Below are 23115 nucleotides of genomic sequence, written 5' to 3'. Positions count from 1 at the left end.
ATCAGAACAGGAAACTTAAAGGCAACCATGGAAAACCACATTTTTTGAAAACAGAGTTCAATTTCTCTAGTCACACCCATGCCTTCTTACTGCAAGTTCTGTAGAGTTTAGAAACCACTTAAATAGGCAGAAAGATCTGTTTCAAGACCAGTGGGTTCAGATATAACACCTTTGTTTCTCCCTTTGAAGTCCTGTTCTATTAGACAACCCTCTAGAACCATCTGATGCCATATTTAGACTGCTACAGAATTTGTGTGTTTCAACTGCCTTTTCTTTGACAACAGTTTTTGATGTTTCACTCAAATTTCTATCTTCACACTTTTTCAGAAATGTACAGGTTCAACCTTTATTTTACCTTGGATCTGAATAATGCATTATAGTCTATTTATGCATTGAACTCACGGCAATAAAAGGTCTGTCCATGAATTCTGTCAAGAATGCCCTGTGAGAGCGACTTAAACATTTTACATCAGTATCCAAGTGTTATCAGCACTGTTGCAGTTTTAAAGGAGCCTAGTCACATGTTTTGACCGTAGAAGGAAAACACAAAAAACACATATCCATCTTAAAAAACAAACAAAAAAACAATATTCATCGTTCATCCTGTTAGTGTTTACTCAGTCCTTAGCCTGAGAAGAATTTTGCACTGGGCATACGCAGCAGACATAAACATTGTTGTGCGCCATCTGCTGGCACTGCTGCAGACAGCAAGATGCCAACAATTGACTCAACTACTATAAGAGCTAGTAGACCGTCCTACAATGCCTCACAGTAAAGTAACAACTTTGTGGTCCAAGACCAACAAGATCTAGAGGGTTAGGGTTATATAACCTCTTTCTTTTTAAAGTCTAAGTCTTGTACCGAAAAAATATCCTGAAAACCGTTGAATAACTTCCAGAACAAAGTAAACTTTGAATATTCATGTATCAAAAGTGTTCAAATTAAGTTTAAATATAAAATATCGCACATTTTGTACACTGATTATGGTATTTCGCTTTTGAGTGCTGCCTCCATTTACGATTGGCCATTTCTGACAGTGTGACGTCAGTTCAAGAACACCGAGAACGCGTGAATCGAACTTGCATAGAAACACACATTGTTTACATTGTACAACCGGTATGGCGAACCAGGATATATATGCATGTTTTCCGGGATCTTCTTTCACACACCAAATCTGCGGATCCACGTGTACTTTGAGCAAGCGCTTATAAAAAATATCGCCAAACTAATTACAAGATAAAATGCCTTCTAGGTGCGTAGTTAGTGGCTGTAGTGCAGACCGCGGTGAAGTTGGTTTGATATTGGACATTCAAGCTCCGCTGAGTCAGCGGGATTTAGCTCATGGTTGATCCGGTCGAAGGATTCCGATTTCGGCCAGCGTCTCTAAGCTGCTCCCTCCTTCCATACGCGATGGGACCGTCAACAAATCTGATTTGATTTTTGTTTATCAACAGTGCTCCGCTGACTCCGCGGAGCTTGAATCTCAATATCAAACCAACTTCCCTGCGGACTAGTGCAGGCCAGAAAGTAGCCCTACATACTTGGCCGGTGGATCAAAAGGTCCGAAAGAAATGGGATAAATTCGTAAAAGAAACGCGAAAGGACTGGATTGCAGGCAGTGACAAAAGTGTTTTATGCAATTCACACTTCATGAGCGAGGAAAGTCGTAGTGTTAGCAGACAGTGTTATTGCCAGATGCACGGTACTCTTTCTGTGTGTGACGTCACATACCGGATCGGCCGATTGAGGATTGTTCGGTCTTGCATATACAGCAAGTTTTATTGAAATTACTTCCAAACGGCGCACATAATTCACATATAATATACATTTCTTTACTCTGGTGACTATTTGAATGCATCTGCTTTAAAATACATTTTACGTGCGACTTAGACTTTAAACTTCCACTGGGTGCTGCTGACTCACTCAGCTCCATTGCTTCTTTTTATGGAAAATATACACAAAAGTGCTTCGTCTACTAACAAATAGAGCCGTAACAAAGTGTAAATCAAATAAATAAAATAACAGGACGCGATGATTTGATCGAAAAACCTTTCCGATCAACCAGAGTGAGCTACTGGCGGAGATAGTCATGAATAGGGCTTTTTAGGCTTTTGCCTGGATCCCATATGTCGAACTGCAGGCTGATTGACAATTATCCAGATGTGGGGACTGTTCTTTATTCATGTTTTGGACCTTGTCTTCAGAAATACTGGAAGCACCTTTTTTCAAACTATGAATTTCATTTTAAAGAATCTCAACCAAACCCAGTGACTCTTTTTGGTATTTTAGCAAAGACAAACCCTGATTTCTTCTCAAGCAAAGTCAATGCTTCATCATTTGTTTTTCTCTTTTCTTTCTGCTCTTATTCTGTGAAACTGGAAGGTAAAAGCCCCTCCAATTCATGCCCAGTGGTTAAATGACCTGTCCTTTTTAAATTTGGTTTTGAAAAGACCTTTGAGCTCAACCACGTAATACCTGTTTATTTATAATGGAAGATTTATAAGTAAAGCTAACTCGAAACTGGCAACTTAAACCACATCCAGAAATTAAAATATTTATCTCTCGTACATCATGATTCCAGTATTTTATTTAGTGTAAAAGTAAGTTAGTTAAAAAAAGGATATAAAACGCTGTCCTTCCTTCAATTTTAGAAATAAATTTAGCAGAGCCAGAGGGAAAATAAAATGAAGTGGTATTATGGAGAGGTTATCTCTTCTTTGTGAAGAGAGAGGCAGCTAACCTGCAGAGGGAGATAAAAGCCATAAAACTGGATGTCTTGCTGCATGGAAGAGCTTTGGTAAGACGAGATGAGCTCCAGCAATCTGGGAAAGGTGCACATCAACAAATAGCTAATAACTTGAGCAAAATTATGTTATCAGGCAGATTAGCTGCAAAAGTCAGAGGGCATTTATTTCAAAGACCTTGAATGATGAAATGTATTTGCCGTTAATCAGTTTCCCCCTGGAGACATAGAAATGGCATGTACAGTTTCATCCCCTTGACAAAACACGATACAGATGGTAAAGGTATTCAACACTGTTTTCCTTCCTGAGAATTTTATCTTGAAAGCAAATGATTACAATATAATAAATTAAATTGATAGGAAATAAAATACCGAAAACATAAATGTAACAATAACAAGAGGACAGGGGATGGACATTAGGAGGGTTGTTGAGTTGTTAGTTTATGGGTATGTGGATTTTACACTACTGCTAGCGGTAGCTATTGTAAAATGATTAAAAGTTATTTGCTTGCTGATTTAAATAGGTACTAAAGTTCTGAATTTTTAAATGGGTTTCTGTTCAAAGGTCTGAAGCAGTTAACATCTTTCCTGCAGTGGATAACTCTCTTAGTGTATTCATTTAGTATAAACCCAGATTAGCTGGTACAGTAGGCTGAAGCTAACTGCTAGTCCTAGATTCCACTTTAGTCCTAATGACTAAAGTGGACTTCTACAACCTTCAATAGCCTCCAGTCACAAAAACAGCATAAGGGTTTATGCAAAAACTATTTTATGAACATCTAAAAAAAAAAAAAAAAAAAAAAAAAAAAACTTGCACTGGGGTGTTATGGTTTATTTATATGTGAAATTGAGGTACGTGTTTGAGCAACAAAAACTTAAGCCACCTCCAGACTTTAGCGTTTTACTTCCATTTACTTTTTCTTATGAGTTACTCTATCTGGAAACGTAACATGTTCTGATCTCAGTGCATGTTTACCCAAGAAGACCATTGGTGATGCAGAATCTCTCCATTTTCTTGTTTAAATAAATAAAGTAAATCATTTCCTTTGTAAATAACCATGTAAAGCATATCTGAGGATGGTTTGAAGGTATCCAAAGCAGTGTTCCGATAAACTTTTTTGATGATTTTGCGATTGGAGCTGTTGTAAATGAAGATGCAAGAGAGTCATTAACTGTGGGCAAGATACTAACTGATTGTAACCTTTTTCAAGGATAGAAATTCAATACTATCTCTTTAGAATAAACAAAAGCACAAACATGTTCATACTTTGCAAGAAAAGTGCAAAATCATTCGACAGTACAAAATCAAGAAGGAATTAAAGGTAAAATGTTGCCCAGTTTTGATTACATCCCTCATTTTGCCGCAGATGTCCATGTAGAATTATTTCACAAAAACCTGCAGGATATTTATACAGTTTTAAAAAGCATCACAGCAGAACACTGTTATTTGGTAAACTCCGATTTCGTTTCACCTTTGGATTACAAATGAGGCTCCCTAAATGCTTTTAGCATGTGACTCATAACCCTTTGCCATACTGTTATTTTGCAAATAACAAATCTACTCTAAAACACTCTGTTGGCTAGGTCAAACTCAGTGATTCATGCACATCTAGGTGGAATTCTCTGAATTCATAACAGATGTGTATGGTTAACCCTCATTCATACCTTATAACATTTTACAATAGCTTAAAATGTTATAAACAACTGACTTAACTTAGTGTAACTGCTACCACCTGTGCTCATAAAGCTTCCTGTGTCACAGTTACTGGAAATCCGAACGCGATTTGGCACTTGTAACAGTCCTGGACAGCTAATATACATATAATACTTATGGCACATATTTGTAATCCATTTCCCCAATCCAGTTTATTTTATAACATCAGGACTTTTATAAAAGAAAAGCCCAAACGGAAAATGTCTTTGAAGTCCTCTCCCACATTTAGTGTATTACCCAACACATTTAATTGTCCGCTAATCTCTCCTGGAGATTACAACAGTTAAGATCATAAAAGCCTCCCAACAAGCCCCAATAAAAACAAATCACAAAATAATTTGAGCTTATTATTATTCCCGTCTGTCCTTGGCCAGCTTTTAAATAGATAATTTTTGTTTCTTTCGGATGCTCCGGTCCAAAGCGCTGGGCCTTTCATAATAAGAGCTTGAAGACTGAAAACTGAACTATCCAAAATAAAGGTGCCAACATTCAAAAGGTGGGGGAAAACTGTCACAATTCCTTTGGCCGCCTCTTTAGCCAGTTTCAGCCTACTCTTTTATTTGGCTTCATCCACTGTTTCCACAGTCCTCAGGGATGGACCAGCCAGCTGTTGGCATCCTCCAGGTCTGAGTCCAGCTCCTCATCTTCGTCTAAAGGTTCTGGTGTCCGAAGGGCCAGTTCACGCAGGAAACCAGGCGGGTAGGCTGGAGGACGGGAGGTGGACCTCAGCCCAATTTTCTTCTTCATGAGGTGAAACTGGTCACGGATGAAGTCGTAAAACTCATACTCGTACCGCATGCGGTGGTAGAGCACCTGCAGGGCCTCCAGGGTAGGAGTATGTTTACGGACCGTGCCGGTCAGGTTCCCCATTTTCCGATATTCTTTGATGGGAAAAGGGGAAAAAAGACAAATCGGTTAATATAGTTTCAATGATTTTTTTGAAAATATACACGCTTAGACTTTAGTGTTCACACGTGTTAAGCTAAGTACACAAAAGTGTTTTCCGCCACTTCCTAGGCACGCAGTAAGGGGGAAAAATATATTTATGAGACAAAATTAAAAAAAAATCTCAAAACTTTGAAACAAAATTAAATTAAAATCATGCTTTTTGTTTTTAAAGTAGTTTGGCAATTTTAAAACCCACATCTGAAAATGGAGCCCTTTGGATCCTTACCCACAAAAAGAATTACCATCTATGGATGATGATAGAGTGCGTGGAAAAGCAAAGCCCAACAGTGCATTGTGGATGGAAATAAAATGTTTCTTTGATAAAAAAAAAAAAAAAGATCTGAGGTGAACATTTTAAATGGATCCATAGTCATTTACTGGCAACACAGGAATAGAGTGGAGTAAGCAGATTTTCTTTCCCTCAAAAGGTCCTCTACACAGGAAACATGAATGTGCTTCCTGGAACTAAAAAGACATACAAGGTGGATTTCTCCACACCCACTTTTTTCCCACTGGAATAAGCAAAAATTGTATATGCGGGTTATTCCATTCACAAAAAGAAAAAAACTAAACGCTGAGGGATGAGAAAAAGGCTAACCAACAGTTTATGGCACAGCAACTTGAGGTAACTCAAATTCAGTTGGCAGTCAGATCATTGAGAGAACCACAGATGTGGAAGCATAAAAGTCAAAAGCCCTCTTTAGCCATGGTTTCTACTTTCTTTCTTCTGACATAGTTTTCCCCACAATAATTAGCTGCATGAGCAGCTTATGTCTGAGTGAAATGAACATGTGAGTTTGACTGCCGTTTGTATCTGTTTAACATTTTTTAAACTTATGTGTAGCACTAATGTGGAGTAGCTTTTTTGAGTCAAACAACATGTAAGAAAATCAAGTGTAGACGGACTTGATTTGATAGATAAGGTTCTTGGAACAACATTTTGGCACCTACTGTAGTGCCCTTAGAGAAAATAGGCATAGAATGATTATGTGGCAAAAAGTGAGACTTTTAGCAACTTCCATTCACTGCAGCTTTGTTTTACATAACTCCTAAAGGGATCACTAATAGGTTGAACTGGTGACATAGTTGTGTGGAAAACTGGGGTCCTGACACACACCAGTAGGCATTAGGAGTTACAATGTTGGTCATAACAGGAGCATAAATACAATGTTTCCTTATACGTAGGCTTTTACCACTACGGTAAATTACAGGAAGACTGGGCTCACTTCACTTTGTTTCTAAATCCCTGACATCAGTAGTTCAGGTATAACGCTATTGATGTCATGCAATATCCCTCTTATCATTCAATTCCTCATTATTTGTCTGGAGATATTGTAAAATCATTCCCTTTTGAACTTACATTTCGAGCTGAAGACTTTGCTGTAACTATTTTCTTCTATGATAGGGATTTTTTTCTGAATGGATGCCTGTGTTTGTTATTTAATACACAAGATCAACATTCTTTGGTAACTTTTCCTCTTTTATTTTTCCCTCTTTCCTTTTTTTCTTTAGCCTTTTTTAAAACCTATTTCTCAATTTAATATTATGAGCAACATGCCCAAATCCGATACAAAAAGCATGTGGCATACAGTTTATATTTGGAACTCGAGTCTGTGCTTCTTTAAAGATAACAAAATGAATGACATTTATCAGCATGGTTGCACCAACCTGGACTCTTGTAAATGTTGAGAACTCCAGAAAAGTAATGGGGTAAGAGCCTCTCCAGCATGAGCAGAACATCCTCCAGCTCCTCCAAGATCCCAACAAGGAGGTAGTTCTCTAGTACATTCTGCTTGGCCCTCTCCAAAGCCCACACACCAGGCTCTCTGTGAAACATCCAGGTAATAAAAGGGAATAGTCATGCTTAATCATATCAAAAGAGTTACGTAAAATATTACCAAAGCTGTAATTCTACCTGCACTGAGGATGTTGTCCACAGAAGTAGGGGATGATGTAGAAAACTCGAGGATTGGAGCACTCAGGATAATTTTCTAGAATGCACACGTTTATATCCTGAAAGCAGACAAAAACAAAACACAACAATAATCTTAATCCTGCAGCACCCTTTTTTCTACCTTGAGTCATTTCGTGATTAGTGGCCAGTTCTAACCACTAGAGGGAGCTCTTCACTTTTATAAAACCAGTCATCCTGACATCTGGTGAGCCAAAGGGCATTGCCAAACAACATTATGTGCAAGAAGATAAGGTCAGCCCCTTCAGCCGCTCTCCATGCTAAGACGCTACAATCGCACATTCATGCTGTACCGTTGTAAGCAATGCACAAGCAACTAGAATAGCTCACTAGAATACCCATGAAAAGCTTTTTCACATACAGTCTAGACGTCAGACCTGTAGTGATCAGAGAGAGCTGTGAATTTCTCCTGAATGTGGTAGTCATTAAGTAATGAGAAGTGGAAAGACTGAACAAAGATTAAAAACACACATGCAGCAGTGAAGCTGGCCAGCCAGTGAATGCGGTGGGACCCGGAGTCAAATCCATGTCAGGTGACGTACGTATTGGAAACAATTGTTTCCATGCAAATGGATTGAACATGAAGATCGACTGTACACTCTAGGAAGCGTTACTCGACAGAATGTACCAAAAAAAACAAAACAATGCTCAGATAGGCACTGCATGCTACCTGCACGGGACACTGGGTGTTGACAGGCCTATTATATCAATACAGATGGGACTGTAACGATGTCATCAAAGCTGGCTCTTTTGAGCATCCCTCCTGAAAGATTTGTCATAACAAAGCTAATACGAGTGATATATCAAAGTCAGCACTGAGGGAGACATTCCTTCACAGGGATTTAGCTGAGTAGACAGAACCAGAAGTCTGGGCTTTCCCTGTTCCAGCGACTGCTGATGGGGGCATGATGCAAAGGACCTTTGGATGAACAGGGTTTGCTTTGCCGAGCTTATTGATTTCCAAAAGTTAAGTAATATAGAATGGAATTATTTTTCTTTCTCAAGAAAACGCTACCCCAAAACATCACTGGCCTGGAAAATAAAGGAAGAAACTCAGAAGTTTAGTTGATCTCCTCTACTAGTTATACAACAGATGGAAATAAAAAAAAAACCCTAACATTATACCATAAGCACAAAAATGTTCAACTAAGATATACTATCTAAATTTTTTGTAGACCGGTGTGTTTCTGATTCAGCGAGCAGCTGAGGGGTTTGTGGGAACTTTATGACAGACTATTCTAAGTAAGGTTGCGCACAGGAAATAAGACTTCTTGGTGATCAGCAGAGCAAATAAGTGGGAAGCTCTTGAAAGAAAAGACAACAAAAGCCCAGAGGAATTTTTAGAGTTCAGCACTGCAGCTCTGTGCAATTCAGGTCACATTTGATCATATACTCTTTTTCAGTAGGTTTGAACTAATAATAAATCGGCTGTGGTCTTAATTTTAAGAGACCACTTAATGCTTTGCATTACCAACTTTTTAAAAGTCCTTTTCTTAAAAGGAGCAATTAACTTGTATTACAACCCTTACATATGTTTATGCCAATAAATATGGGGTTTCTCAACAATGTAGGTGTTTTTTTCACCTTTTACAATGACATTAATAGTGAAAGACAGGCTACATTGGCTGCTGCAGCTCCCTGTCTGTGTCATGTGACCTGCCCAGCACTGTGCTCAAATATCTCCAGGCAACTGTTGGTGAAGGAGAAAGCAGAGATTCAGTAGTCAAAGATAAACAATCTTAGTGACATTGATGAGGCAGCTTTAGCTTTTTGAACAAAACTCATACAGTTATATATCATGCATCAAACTGATGCATCAAGATATCCTTAAGATATGAAACAGAAGAAGCTTTCTTTGCTTTCGTTCAACACTGTAAATTCAAACTCCTAACAAAAAAACATTCTTGCTTTAACTGGCTGTTCCACAGAACTGTTTGTAATTTTTGAGGATAAAAAGTACAATATATTGAATGAGTATGAAATATTGAATTTGCACCTGGTATTAATAACAAGCAAGTTTTGTGAGTTGGTTGCACATTAGGCAATCAGGGAGAAAACATAATAGACACCTTAAGTCTTTCTACAATCAGGGCTTGTTAAGACATGATTTATGGCAGCAAGGCCACTCACTTTGTGCAATTATTTTGTCAAGAATTTTGTATCTCACAGTTGAACTGGGAGCAGATCCTTTTTCCGTTAGCGTGGGAATCTCTTGTGTTTGAACAGTATCCTTCAACAGTGAGAACTGATCTGGGTGTCAGGATACATTTTTATTTTTCTTGTTCCTTTGAGAATTCACAAGGTATGACTAGTACTTACATATGGCTCAAAATGAGCTACACCCTCTATATTTGTCTGGCTTATAAACTAAAGTCAACCTAAACAGGCAAATGGGCAGGTAATCTGAGAGATTAGAAACAAGTTGTAATTTCATGTCTCACCTAAATCAATAAAAGGCTCCAAATATGTGGTATTTGTGACATATCATGAATGTCCCCAAATGCAACATGTTTATCTGAGCCCAGCTCTGCATATGTCATGAGTTCAAGTGACCACTGCATCAGTTTGTATAGCACAGCGTATGTGTATGTAAAAAGAGGCGTGGAGACCCACGGAAAATCCAGTTCGACCACAGGAATGTCTCGGGAACATGTGCATAGGGTTTGATTCGGTCCCTGTGAGCAGACTGACAGCGCTCTTTCATTGACACATTTCAAATATGGCCTGGGGGAGTGCAGGGAGGGCTAACACACTACAGGCGGGGGATGATACATCCAATACGGCTTTGAACTGTGATTGTTGACATGGCCTGGGAAGCATGCTGATTGATGCTGAGGGTTCCCGCACTCTCAACAACGTCTATCTTCTAATCTCTTGCAAAACTCGATACTGAAACAGAAAGTGCTTTGCAAAAGTTTTCAAAAACCCCTACAACAACTTCATATTTTGTCACTATACAAGCAATGAATTTGATGAAAGATTTGCCTTTAAGTCATTTTAGGATATGCCTCTGCTGGTTTTTCACATCTAGAAACAAAATTTTGTGCCCATAATTGTCTGCAGAATTGCTAAAGCTCACTCAGATGGGATGTAGTGTCCGTAAATAATAATAGCTGAGCTATTCTTACAGTTGAACATCCTTTGATCCAATTTATTTTATCCTCTTGCTTGGTAAACCTTCACACTGGTCGTAAGGCTGTTGCAACTTCTAACAGGTTTTCTTCAAATATTACCCCGTATTTTGCTCCATACATCTTCCCATCCACAATGTCAGGTTCCCTCCCCCTGGATTTTAGGTTGATCTTGTGAGTAGGCACAGGCTCAGAAAAAAACTCAAAAAAGTTACGTGTGCTAAGAGGAAAAAAAACACAGCAAGAACTAGACACACCCAACACACACTTGATAACCCTGTCCTTTAAGCAGGAATATGTAACACACGGTGACACACAGAGTGCATTGAAAACACAGGTAAGTTTGTATAACAACACAGCTTCCTCCTCCCCTTAAACTGTAGGAAGGGGCCCCTGTGGTCTGCATACTTTAATAACTCAACTCACATGCTCTCACTCCAGGGAGAACAGTGCAGCAGTTAATTACACCAGGTCTGACTCAAGAAAGGCTCGCGCTCACTGCTACCCTTGTTAGCCTTCGAGAATGACCCTTGACTGAGATGAATGCATGTTCATGCTTGCTTGGGGAATTATGGGACAATAAACTCCAAAATAGTTATAGTCCCAAACCTCATTGTCCCCAATAAAGACACAAAAATGATGAAGTAATTATATCCTGTTCCCACAGGGATAAACATCTAAGTATGTCAACGAGCAGGTACACAGTCTGTCATGTTGTAGATCAGTTCTATAATTAAAAATGCTACCTGGTTTCGTTACAATTCACATGACGGTTGATATCAGGTTGTGATAGCCCATCATCGCATGAAACATTTTCTAAAGGGGTTACTTTTGCATAAGACAGTATCTTTATCAATGCTAAATTATTCTTGTCAATGCTCAAAGATGCTTGTCTAAGATTAGAATCTGATGATCCTTATTCTAAGAAACATTAAAGGTGACTTGATTACTTTTTCTGATAGTAAGACACTAGCCACTCATAGATAACCTGCAAAACCACACAAAAAACATGCCTTAAAGATCTGAATGAAAGGTAAGGCAGTATTTCCCGATTGTGGAGCATCTCCAAAGACCTTTTAGTGTCAAAGCATTGCATAATTAGAGTTTACATGGACGCCGCACTGGAATCAGACAGTATGTCTATTTCAGTTCCTGTCTCAGTAGAGCCTTGTGTTTTGATACCACTGAACCCTAGCGAGAAGCACTGTTACTGCCAAGAAAGAAAGAGTCACTCACCACGCAAGCATGCAACAGCAGTGTGTCAAACATTCTGAATGCATTAGCTTTTCAAACACTAAGTATCTGCAAAATCGATCTTGCCAATGTCAATAGGAGAGTTAATGGGCCTGGGGCTGGGATGACAAGCAGAGAAGAGAAATGCTACTCATTAAATATGACTACAAATAGACACCTTAGAATAATCAATAAAAAACGGGGGATTAAAACAAAATGGTAACAGAATCGGGTTCCTCCTCAACGGACCCAGTTGATTGTTTTGCAAATAAGCTCATCAGTTTCGTGGATTAAAATGCATGTTTCTCATATTTTGACTGCTTTGGTGGAAATCTAATTTCTACAAAGCGAATAGCCTTCTTGTAGATGTAGTAGAGAAACATAAAACATAATGAAACAACTTGCTGCTGATTTTCTGTTAGCAATAGTTTCATTCACTGAAATAGGTTCTATGTAAGAGCAGTGTGGTGTTCGATCAGGTGGCCCACATTTTAGGATGAAGGCAGCAAAATGTTGCATATACTGGCTTGTAGTGCATTCATTTCTGTAAATGTAAATAAAATGGGTTGTTCAAGAAATTGTTCAGAAGAACAGGGTGCTTTGATTAAAAAGTTAATTGAAGAGGTTGAAATACAAAAAGAAGTGAAGAAAATGGTAGGCTGTTTAGCTGAAATGGCCTTAACTCAAAAGGAAACTTGTGGAGTCATAGCAAACATGCTGTTTCCAAGAAATGCAAAGACATTTAATGAAAAAAACAGTGCTGGGTTAGAATACCAGGTCAAATGTGTAAGAAGATAGTCGACTCCATGCAACAAAGGCACTGTTCTTAGAAACAATGGGTCTGCAACTAAACATCAGTTAGGCGATTCACCAAAAAAAACAAAAAAAATAAATAAAAAAAAATAGACGAGCAGCATCTTGCTACGCACCATGAATCAAAGGGAACTTGATTCTACGGTGGAAACTGCAAAAATATTTGCACATTCAGAAAATTCGTCCCTGCTGGTTGCTCATACCTCATCAGCCTGCAGCATTGGCAGCAATGGATATATTTCTGTTTCTGAGGACATGCAAACACATGCCGTGAAACACTGATCAATCAGTGTTTCTACATCTGCCAAAAGAACACTTCCTTGTTATTCATAGAAAAAGCTTCCCTGCGACTATTTTCAAAGCCAAACCAAGCTGTAAACTTTATAGTTTAAGGATATGGCTAAGATTGGCAAGATAAGAAAACATGTCCCCAGTGATTGCACGCGTTCTTCCACTCAGCCACAAAGCTTTTTATCAGTTAAGATTCTTGCTCTCAGTTTTTTTAGCACAATCAGAGGGCCATGAGTGAGCTGACCTTACCTATAAGAATAGAGTTTAAAATCCCAAACCCACAAATTGAACTGTGTTATGAAGCTTAGGCCTTCAGCTGAAACCTTGTTAAAGTCTCGTCTGCTGAAAACACAGGACTCACCAGGTAACGCTCATCATCTTTCATCCCTGGTGTTCGTATGAGGTGGTTCTGCTCCCCTCTCCAATCACCAAAGCGACGGAAGAAATAGTTGGAGAGGAACCGGCTTATGGGATCCCGGATTATGTTGATATAGACAGGCTCCTCTATCCTGAACCTGAGAAAAAATAAGAAAGTAAGCAATAACTTCAGAGAGTCTGCATATCTGAGCAGAGCAAAATTACAGAACACTGCTGGTTAGCCTTTCGGTCTGGGGCTGCTCCACTGTACCTGGTGAAGTTCAGGAAGTGAACATGTCTGGTATAGAGAAATGGCTGCGGGATCTTACTGATATTCTTCATCAGATCCACCTGCACAAAGAGGCAAACACACAAAATTAACTGATCTTTTTACAACAAAGATTGCTTGCTTACAACAATGCTTTTTTTGTCTTTTTAGTTCCTTTTATTGCATTAAAGGGTCTCTGTGAGCTGGATAAGTTAGAAAACACATGTCAATAGCAAAGGGAAGGAAGGAAAAATGCCACACATTAATTATTCTGCGATGGACACTACAATCTGAACTGAACAGCACCCTCTGCTATTTAGTCTGCACCAGCGTCCAGCAGTATGGCGTATACTTTTGATTAACTCCTACAAAGTACAAAAAGTAATGTACCTGAAGTTTATCTTTAATAATAATGGCTTAATAATTTTTTTTTTCCATATGAGGTTCATAGCGAGTCGGGCTAAAAGCCATTTATATTGTTGTTAATACTATATATACATGGTCAATGGCAAATGGCTTGTACATGTATAGCACTTTTAACCAGTCTGACGACCCCAAAGCGCTTTACATTACGGTCAGTCATTCATTCATTCACAACCTGATGGTGGTGAGCTATGTTAGTAGCACAGCTGCCCTGCGGCAGACTGACAGAGGCGAGGCTCTAACCAACGGCAGTAGGCAATTCGGGTGAAGTGTCTTACCTACCCGCCAATTGCAGGGCGAACTCCCTAACTCCTGCGCCACCGTCACCCAAAGTCTATTTAGTTCAAAAAGTGTAGCAATGTTGAAACATTCTCGTTGTTAGAAACCATCTGATCCCATATATATGTTAGAATTTTTTAAAAGGGATTCTGGGTATTCCTTCAGAATGACAGCTTTAATGCATTAAAACAGAAAATGATAAAAGTTACATGGTTGATACATTTTGTTGGGATGTAGGGGGCCTGAAATTTTTACTTCTTCAATTGGGCGCAACTGAAATAAATTTGACAGCCACTACCTTAGTGTATGCTTAAGATTAGTGCATCTCGGGAAAATGTCATCTGTCATCTGAATGGGAGAAATAATAATCAAAGTCTTTATCTATACAGATAAGAACTTTGAGCCGTTTCTAACTGTAAGCAAGCAAAAAATCCAGTCAGCAGATGTTCTTAGTTAAAATTTAAAAAAAGAGTTATATTGACAAGGATGTTTAGAAGGGGAATTTTTAGAAAACCAGCCCTGGAAATAAATCTGGAGAGACCTGCAACCCAGGGAATATGAAAGCAACTGGTTTGACAGAGAAGTTGGTGCCCTTGGCATTTGGGTAGCAGGATTTCATAGTTAATTGCAGTTCAGACAGGAAGCCAGTGTAATGTTGCCAGAACTGGTGTAATATGTTTCTGTTTATGCCTACCACTCAGAAACCTGGCTGTAGCACTCTGAATCAGCTCCGTATGGCCCATGCCAACATATAATGGATTGCAGTGACCCATTGCTGGGGCAATAAAAGCAGGAGCAGTATTATGAGGGTCATTCAGTGAAAGGAAAACTGGACTTTTCCTAATAGAAAGAACGTTCACCACTTATTTCAGATGCAACTATATAGTATTATGTGAAAAACTGAGAGTACCCTGGGGCTCATTGCATCCATCCATTGTCTACATTTGCCAGGCACTTCATAGCAGTAACACAGCGTCAGTCAAACATTTTTATTCTTTTGAAATATTTTTGTCACATTTCTAGTCTTGTGGTTTTCACGGGGCAGGAAAAAAATTATCAGAATTTTTCAGGTTTGCATGTACAAATGACCACAAATATTCAATATAGATTCAAGACAACCATGCATATATATGCTATCTATATAATCCTTAAATGTTCTCAAAAATTTATGTTGCGCCTTATAATCCGGTGCGCCTTATAGATATGATTAAAGTTGTGCTTACTGACTGAGTTTATGTTGTACAATGCGCTCAAAAATCTGTCAACAAGTACGCCACTCCGCTCAATGGATATTCGGAGCATTACGGTAAGGTGTGTCATTACCTGATCGAACCCCTGAGCAGTCTACAAGACTGCCTGACTGTAATTTCGAAACTAAAAGTGCGTTCACGTAAAGGCCCCACATACTCTGGGGTAGTTCACTCCGCGGAGGTCCGTGCATACTCTAGGCATACTCCGCGCATACAGGTACGTATCACACTATAAACTTCTTGGAGGTAAGAAGTCTTTACATCTAAATGTTTTATATGTGACACCGGGCTTAATAGACTGAGCTGCTCCAAGCAGGCAGTCGCAAGGACGAGCAGCATCACAGTCCCTCTCTGTTCTCACTGACAGGAGTGCGGTGGTAGCCTGCTGGAAAAGAAACGGTTCTTGGTGCTCAGCTAGCTAATAACACATCTTACCATCCGTTCCGTCGCTTTGTCCCACTTGCAGAAAGTGTGGGTATTGTAGGAATTTGCCACAAGAAATGTAAGAAATAGTACGCTTGACTACGAAGGGTAAAATTCCCGCTGAAAGTCAGTGCTCACAGTATGAGCACAGTGCGCCCGAGTATGTGGAAGCCTTTAGGCAGCCCGTGCCCGGGGTACGCGCTAGCAACAATAAACCTAGTAAGTTAATTCAATATAAAAGTTACGTTTATTTTGGCCTTATGTTAGAAACAGGGCAGTGGAGTCCAACTACTCTGTCCTCCCGACAGAGACGGATAGCTATCTCTCTCAGGAGAGAGCTGTATACGCAGAGGGGTGGAGTGATATTACACACTTGGGAAGAATATTTAGTGCGCCTTATAATCCGGTGCGCCTTATATGTGCACAAAGACACGTTAATTCACTGTGCGCCTTATGGTCCGAAATATACGGTAATTCACCACCTAAATAATTTCCCTTAACCCCTTAGCCCCAGATTGTTCCTCAGGCACTGCACAATGGCAAATTTAATTGGAATTTACAAAGCTTTGACAAATATTAATATAAGATTATACAAGTAAAAAGGAACTAAATACAATGCAGACTAGATTTTGTCAGATTTTTATTAGCAAAAAACGGTGAAGACTAAATATACTTTTCTTGCCACTATCGATTTATGCATGACTTTGAGTGAGTCTATCACATACAATTATAATTAATCCACGAAATGTTGTAAATTGAAAGAATGTCTGAAGTTATCAACTCTCTTCTTTCTCTTTGCCCTCAACAACCTCCTTTCCCAAAGTTATCTCCACAGAAAAGGACAATATATTTTTCAGCGTTTTTACATTTACATCCTTTACAAGAAACTCTGTGGTAAAGAGGAAGGATTGGCTCAAGAACTGTTTATATTTCCTGCTCTTATACAGGCCCCTGTATGTCATTGCAAAACTATTTGCATAGCAACAGCAATATGTATACTTGTTTATGTACCCAAGGCAGTTAATCAGAGGCTCCAGTCAGATTCAGGCTTCACACTCTCCCTCTTTTCTATAAAGCCAGTACATTTCCACTCACCCTGTTTCCAGGGTTTATGGATCTCTTCAGCCGTAAAAAATAAAAATTAAAAATAATGTAAAGTTTTCATTAGTGCGATAGAATGTATTGCAGCATTTATCCACCTCCAGCTCAACACTTTTATTGCTTTTAAGAGATAAAAAAAAGTGTTAGAACGACTTTTTTAAGCCCCCTCCTTCATCTGCGGGTTGACACAGACTACTTTGGGCACATTTAGTGAGTTTATGTGCAAGTGTGTGTTTCTGTGTGTGTTTTCTGGCCCACCCCCTAGTCTGTCTGTCTGAGTAGAACCCCCTCCTCTAATTTCCTAGAACGGCTAAAAGGAGAAAGTGAAGGATTCCAGGCATACCTGCACTTCCCCCTTCTAATTGAGCGCCAGTGGTATCTTCACGGGACTCATCAGAGGAAGAGAAAAAGAGCTAAAATTACATAGTTTTGACTGTTGCTCTCACTTCCCCCTAGCATCATTTGAAAGCTAAAAAAAAAACAATGATAAATCTACACACACTGACTTGCAAAAGTCCTCACACCCATTGAACATTTCATATATTGTCAGGTTACAGAAACAAGCTTCAAGGTTGTATGTTGAAATTTTATCCGACAGAGAAAGTAATGCATACTGGCAATGTGGAATCATTTTAAATTTTATTTTTTTTCCCTCAAAAAACAAAACAAAACTAAAGCATTGTGTGTATTTGCTCTTAGGCCTATCACTGGAATTATTTTTAGACATCCACAGGGTTTTCCCATGTAGAGACTCAATCTTTTGCATTTTACTCCAAGCTAAATAATTAAATTTCAGTTAGATTTCCCTCTGGGAGGAGAACCTACCCCCAATTTTCAAGTCTTTTGCAGCTTTCTTCGAGATTGGCCTGTATGTAGCTCCCTTCCACTTTCTCCCACAACATGATGCTGCCACCATAATGTTTCACCGTAAGGATGGTACATTTAGGGGGATACACGAAGTCTTCCCAAACACAATGTGTTTTACATGTAGGGTAAAAAGTTGGCTGCTGGTTTTATCTGACCAGACAAAACATGTTTGCTGTGTCCCCTTAATGGCTTGTGCACACTTTGCCCAGTCAACAGATTTTGAAAGTTCAGAATATTTGTAAATTATTTGTGAAACACTGTATCATTTTAAAATATCTGATGATTTTCAACTTTATGTGGGGTATTCCGCAAAATCCAATGTTTGTGGTTGTAATGCAACGAAAATATTTAAATGTAGAAATACTTTTGTGAGGAGCTGCACTGATGGGAACCACTCCAACACAACTAAGTTCTCAATACTTTAATAACTGACAACTGGGACATTTAATGTCCTTGACATGTGATACCCAATTTTCTCCAAGCGAGGAACATGGGGTTACCGCTCTGGGGGGTCTTTGTCTCACGATGCCTGTCAAGCATAGATTTAGTGACTATCTTGTAAAGAGGGAGAAAACTAGCTTTCAGATTAATGCACAACAGCTGCCTCCTTCTTTCAAGCTTTTTTTTTCCCCCCAGGAAGCATCTTTGCTTTCTCCTTAACAAACCCTGCATCTTGTGAACCAAGAGAGTCATGAATCCCTTTATCACATAGCTGAAATCAAAAGGAGATCAGAAAAGCGCAAAAACAAATTAGCCACCTTCACACAAGAAAAATACCCACCCCAGAATAAACGTATCATTCCGCTCTAAGAGCCAGCCGGAAACCATCAAGAACTGTACTGATGAACCAGCGTCTCAGCTGATGAGAGTAGGCGCTCTAAAGCTGGGTGGTGTGCGTCTGTGTCCGCATAGGTCAGCGTCCAGTGAATCACTCAGGTACACAGAGATTAACAGGCTTGTTATGACACGGGAATATTCATACTTTTGTGGACTGCTCACAGAAATGTGATTAGGTTTCTGCACAGAAAGTCACAGATAGAAGAGTGAGTTTCTTTTTTATGGATTTCTCTGGAGGGCATTGAGTTACTGGAAAATTCGCCCATATGACTCAGAGTGAGCTTGCTGAATAAAGTCACTTGAAATCACTGATCTCATTGGGGTAATTTAGTTTTCTTCTTAGGTGAAATCCACTGGGTCAGCTGCTACAGTAACTTGTGGTACAGCATGACTTAAATTAACAAACAACACTGAGTGTTTATAAGGACTGCTTAGGATGCAGTTTCTAGTTTCCCAATGCTATCCCTTCTGATTCCTAAGTGCTTTTTTACTTTACTAGAGAAAAAAAATACCAATTTTAAATCAATTTCACTAAAATAAATTGGCGCTATCGTCATAAAATCCCCCATGTAATTTGGAGGTAAGGTGCAACATAAATTAAAAGGGTATGGTGCCTTGTTTGCAATACTGAGCATTTAAAATGTAATTTTCTGTGTCAACAATCACATTAAATGTTTTAGTGTCTGACCACGGAGAAAATTCACAATGTTCTAAACTCAAGTTTAAAAAAGTAGTTTAGTTGTTGTGGACATGTGAATGCAGCTGGTGAATTGTCCCAACAAATAACTTAACTAAGGCAAAACTGGATGTGCGTTAAATGTGAATGAGAGAGATAAGAAATGATTTGCGTTCAAAAAACAGTCCTGCATAATGATGGACGGGTGAAAAACTCTTGAATGTAGAGAAGCACAGTGTTTCCGTATGTGTTAGTGTGTATATCAATAAAAACAAGTTTGCATTTGCTCAGTCTGTGTTCGCTCGATTATTTCTTTACTGTCATAGTACAGCTTTGGTGTAAGTCTTAGATGTTCAGTTTTAGTCATAGAATTTTAAAGTCTATTTATTCCCCCTTAAATTGGTAGGTTAAGTAAGCGGTAAAGTAAGTGTAAGCTTCTGTTTTTAACCCTGGATATGAAGGTGAGTCATTTAAATTTGACACATTTAAATTTGTATCTATGTTTTGAGAACAGTGAGGGTTTCTGGGAAAGCCCCCCCCCTTTCCCAGAAAGACAACCAACAAAAATTCAGGAAATCATCTAAGTAGTGAGGCGTGATGAAACGAATTTCAGTACCACACAAAGCACAAAAAATAGTTTTCACGTCCAAAGCAACACGCTGATAGCAACAACTTCCTATTTAAAGCATATGAAGCAGAAAACATGTTTAACTGACTTCTTGTGTGAGTCTCGAAAGCTTCTCACTTCTAATCCCGCACTGGTCATCTGCCCATATTTCCTAAGTCCGAAACTGAAACTGCTTGAGGTTCTTTTTTGTGATGGAAATAGTTTGTGAGTTACGCTGTTAAATTGAAAGAGCCAACTAATAAAGAGCGCTTGTCACATCTGTCTGACAAGACTCACACTGAATAAGAACACAAGAACACTTGTCTCTACAAAAATAGATGACTAACTGAAAACAGCATCTTTAGAGTGGCAGCCTTTTGGTTCAAGTGAGGAAACATTACCATAGACAGTGACAAACAAGATGTGAACTATGTATAAGCAATGTGAATATACTGCGACTATCAAACAGTTATTCGTAAATAACAATGCTAATGTTGCATCTCATTTATCACACCCCCAGTCCCCGCTGATCCACCAAAGGTGATGGGCTAAAGAAAGAGGACCACACCGTGCCCTACTTGCCACGTTTTACTGAACTGAACTGAACCTGGCTGAACGCAACATCAGAGCTCACTTATAGTACTGTCTAGTGGCGATGTGCAGAGGGCGTTGAGGTGGTGATACAGATTGTTTGGAGCGGGACACAAGCCAGAGTGGCGCTGAGGTGCAAGGGCTGCCCATCTCTGTTTGCAGCTTTATTTGGTGATGATAATTGCACGATTACAGAAGCTCTCCTAGATTAACTGCCTGTGTCCTGGAATCTCCTCCTTGCTCTTGAGACTGTGCTGGGAGACACAGCAAACCTTAAGGTAATGACACTTGTGCCATCCAGGTAGTGTTGGACCACCTATGCAACCTCTGTGGGGTTCAGGTATAGCCTCACACTTCTGTCAGTCTGCCCCAGGGCAGATGTAGCTACAAATGTCGTTTAGTACCATCAGCGTGGGGATGTGTGAGTGAATGGGTGAATGAATGTAGTGTAAAGTGCTTTGGGGTCCTCAGAACTTGATAAAGCGCTATGCAAGTACAGTCCATTTACCATTTAGTATGCTACCAGTAGTGCCACTGACCCTGCTTAAATGCAAAACTAATGAAAAATTGTCCAAATACAATTGGGAGTGGTAAAATGTCTGTGGCTTCCACCTGCCAAACCCTTCCTGTTTTTGGGGTCGTCTCATTCTTGCCCCTTTAGTGCACCAGACAGCTTCAATGGTTTTAAGTGAACTTTCAATAGCAGATTAATATATCTATATATAAAAAACAAAACATAAGAAAACGCCCCTTTACTGAATCTTTACGTATCTCACCTGTTCATGTTTTGTGAGGCGCGTCTTATTATGGATGTCAGAAGAGATTAGGTTGAACCTATGTTTCTCGGCCAACAGCCTCAGCAGGATGACCACAGTCCGGCTGCCGCACTTCCCCACACGGTTATAAACCACCTGGCTTGGAAACGGGAGCACCTGTAGATACATACAGAAAGAAACATACAAACATCAAGAGCTAGAGTAAGAAAAAATATACAGGATTAGTCTGTAATTTGTATTAATTCTATATGCGCTTCTTTAGGTGTTCAGTTGTGCAATTAATGCTTAATACAATGTATGCAATTGGAAGGTTTTTGAGTATCCAATGATTAAGAAAAAACGGTGTTGACGTAGAAAAGTTGAAAGTGACTCAACCGATGTCACAACACATTGTATTGAAGCAACAGAAGTACATAAAGGCTGAGCTTTTTTTTTATTTTCCTCCTATGGTCTTTCTTCCCATGAACTCAGTGAGTCAGAAAGTGTACTACAACTCGAAAATTGACGCACTTTTTTAAATCACCCACACACATAAGCTCCAGCACGTACTCTCACACACATTATGACTCACCAGCTAAACAAGCAGTTCAGCTCTGATTCATAAAGTAAAGAAAAGGCTTTTTACTTTTGCTTTACAGAGAATTTACATTTATGTCAAACAATTCATTCCTGCCCTAATTTAGCAAATCACAAAAAACATATAAAAGTCCTGCAGGTTCATCATATGAGTGTGTTAACAAATTACAGTTATGTAGGCTGATCATTACATTTTAAAGGCAGACATGTCCATAAAAAAAGATTTGCAGGAGATTTCTTTGAAGTGTTTTTCAAAGTGTCAAAAATCAGCACTGACTGACATTGCAGCCATTGAAATCACTTCCTTTTTTCCCTTCAAATAAAATTTTAATGGTAGCCATTCCAGTCATGACAGAGAAAAATGCAGCAATAATGCAGATCACCTGACTATTTGAGTTACAGCAACAAAAATACCTACAAACATTTTCAGTTTTCTTTCTCATATGTTTCAAGTTTCCCATTGTACAGCTCAGCCAGGCCCCACACACTGATTTTATCCACTCAACACTATGAGATTAAATGAAAGGACAAAAATGTATGACAATTATATGTAATTACTTTTCCAGAAGCACATCTTGCAGTTTTCACGATTTTGTGAGCGATTAAACAACCTCCACAGGTTCATCCTGAGTACAGTATCAGGGTACAAATTGTTCTGCTAAATGGACACTGCCCTAGGAATAACCCCAGATTAAGGACAAGTGGCTTAAAGAAAACAAAGTCAATGTTTTGGAGAGACAATGATAAAGCCTTGATCTCAGATCCATAAAAGTCTGTGGGCAAAGCAGATATGGTGTGTGTAAGGAACGCATCCCACAAACCTGACCCAGTTAGAGCAGTTCCATAACCGCACTCTGGTGAGGAAGTTGCTACTAAGAGAAGAAGAGTCAACTCTGAGAAGGCTTAAAAAGTGAAAGAAGCTTCTAGGCAAGGGCACGTAGTTTCCATGGAGCCGTGTTAGTTGTCGATTCAAATTGCTATTTTTACAAAGGGATTTAGACCTAAGCAAATAAGAGAAATATTACAGTAAAAATAAGTCTGTTAAATCTGCTCAAGGAGCATAGTGCAAATTCCAGAGTTTTTGTAGAAGTGTGCCCCCTCTGTCGACAACTTGAAATTACACCAGTGTTGTACACGTGCATGGGAGAGAAGGAAAAGCACCTGTACAGGTATTTTCTTCAGAGACGTAATGTCTTCTGTTAGCCCGCGTTCTCTTACTAATGTGTCAATGGCGGAGGA

General features: G+C 39.2%; 1 protein-coding gene across 1 annotated transcript in view; it reads right to left on the bottom strand.

Annotated features, from left to right (window-relative positions):
- Positions 1-2884: 2884 nt before the first annotated feature.
- usta (uronyl 2-sulfotransferase a) overlaps positions 2885-23115 on the bottom strand; it is a 72051-nt gene continuing 51820 nt past the window's right edge. The window contains exons 3-8 of the mRNA XM_012867428.3: positions 21301-21456; positions 13474-13553; positions 13207-13360; positions 7321-7418; positions 7074-7231; positions 2885-5338 (exon numbers count right to left, since the gene is read on the bottom strand). Of these exons, the coding sequence (XP_012722882.2) occupies positions 5046-5338; positions 7074-7231; positions 7321-7418; positions 13207-13360; positions 13474-13553; positions 21301-21456 (939 nt within the window). The 3' untranslated portion in view covers positions 2885-5045. The remainder of the gene's footprint in view (positions 5339-7073; positions 7232-7320; positions 7419-13206; positions 13361-13473; positions 13554-21300; positions 21457-23115) is intronic.

Source organism: Fundulus heteroclitus, chromosome 15 (genome assembly GCF_011125445.2).
Source record: "Fundulus heteroclitus isolate FHET01 chromosome 15, MU-UCD_Fhet_4.1, whole genome shotgun sequence".
In the NCBI taxonomy this organism is placed as follows: domain Eukaryota; kingdom Metazoa; phylum Chordata; class Actinopteri; order Cyprinodontiformes; family Fundulidae; genus Fundulus; species Fundulus heteroclitus.
The sequence above is the reverse complement of the archived record's forward strand: the minus strand, read 5'-3'. Positions and strand labels throughout refer to the sequence as shown.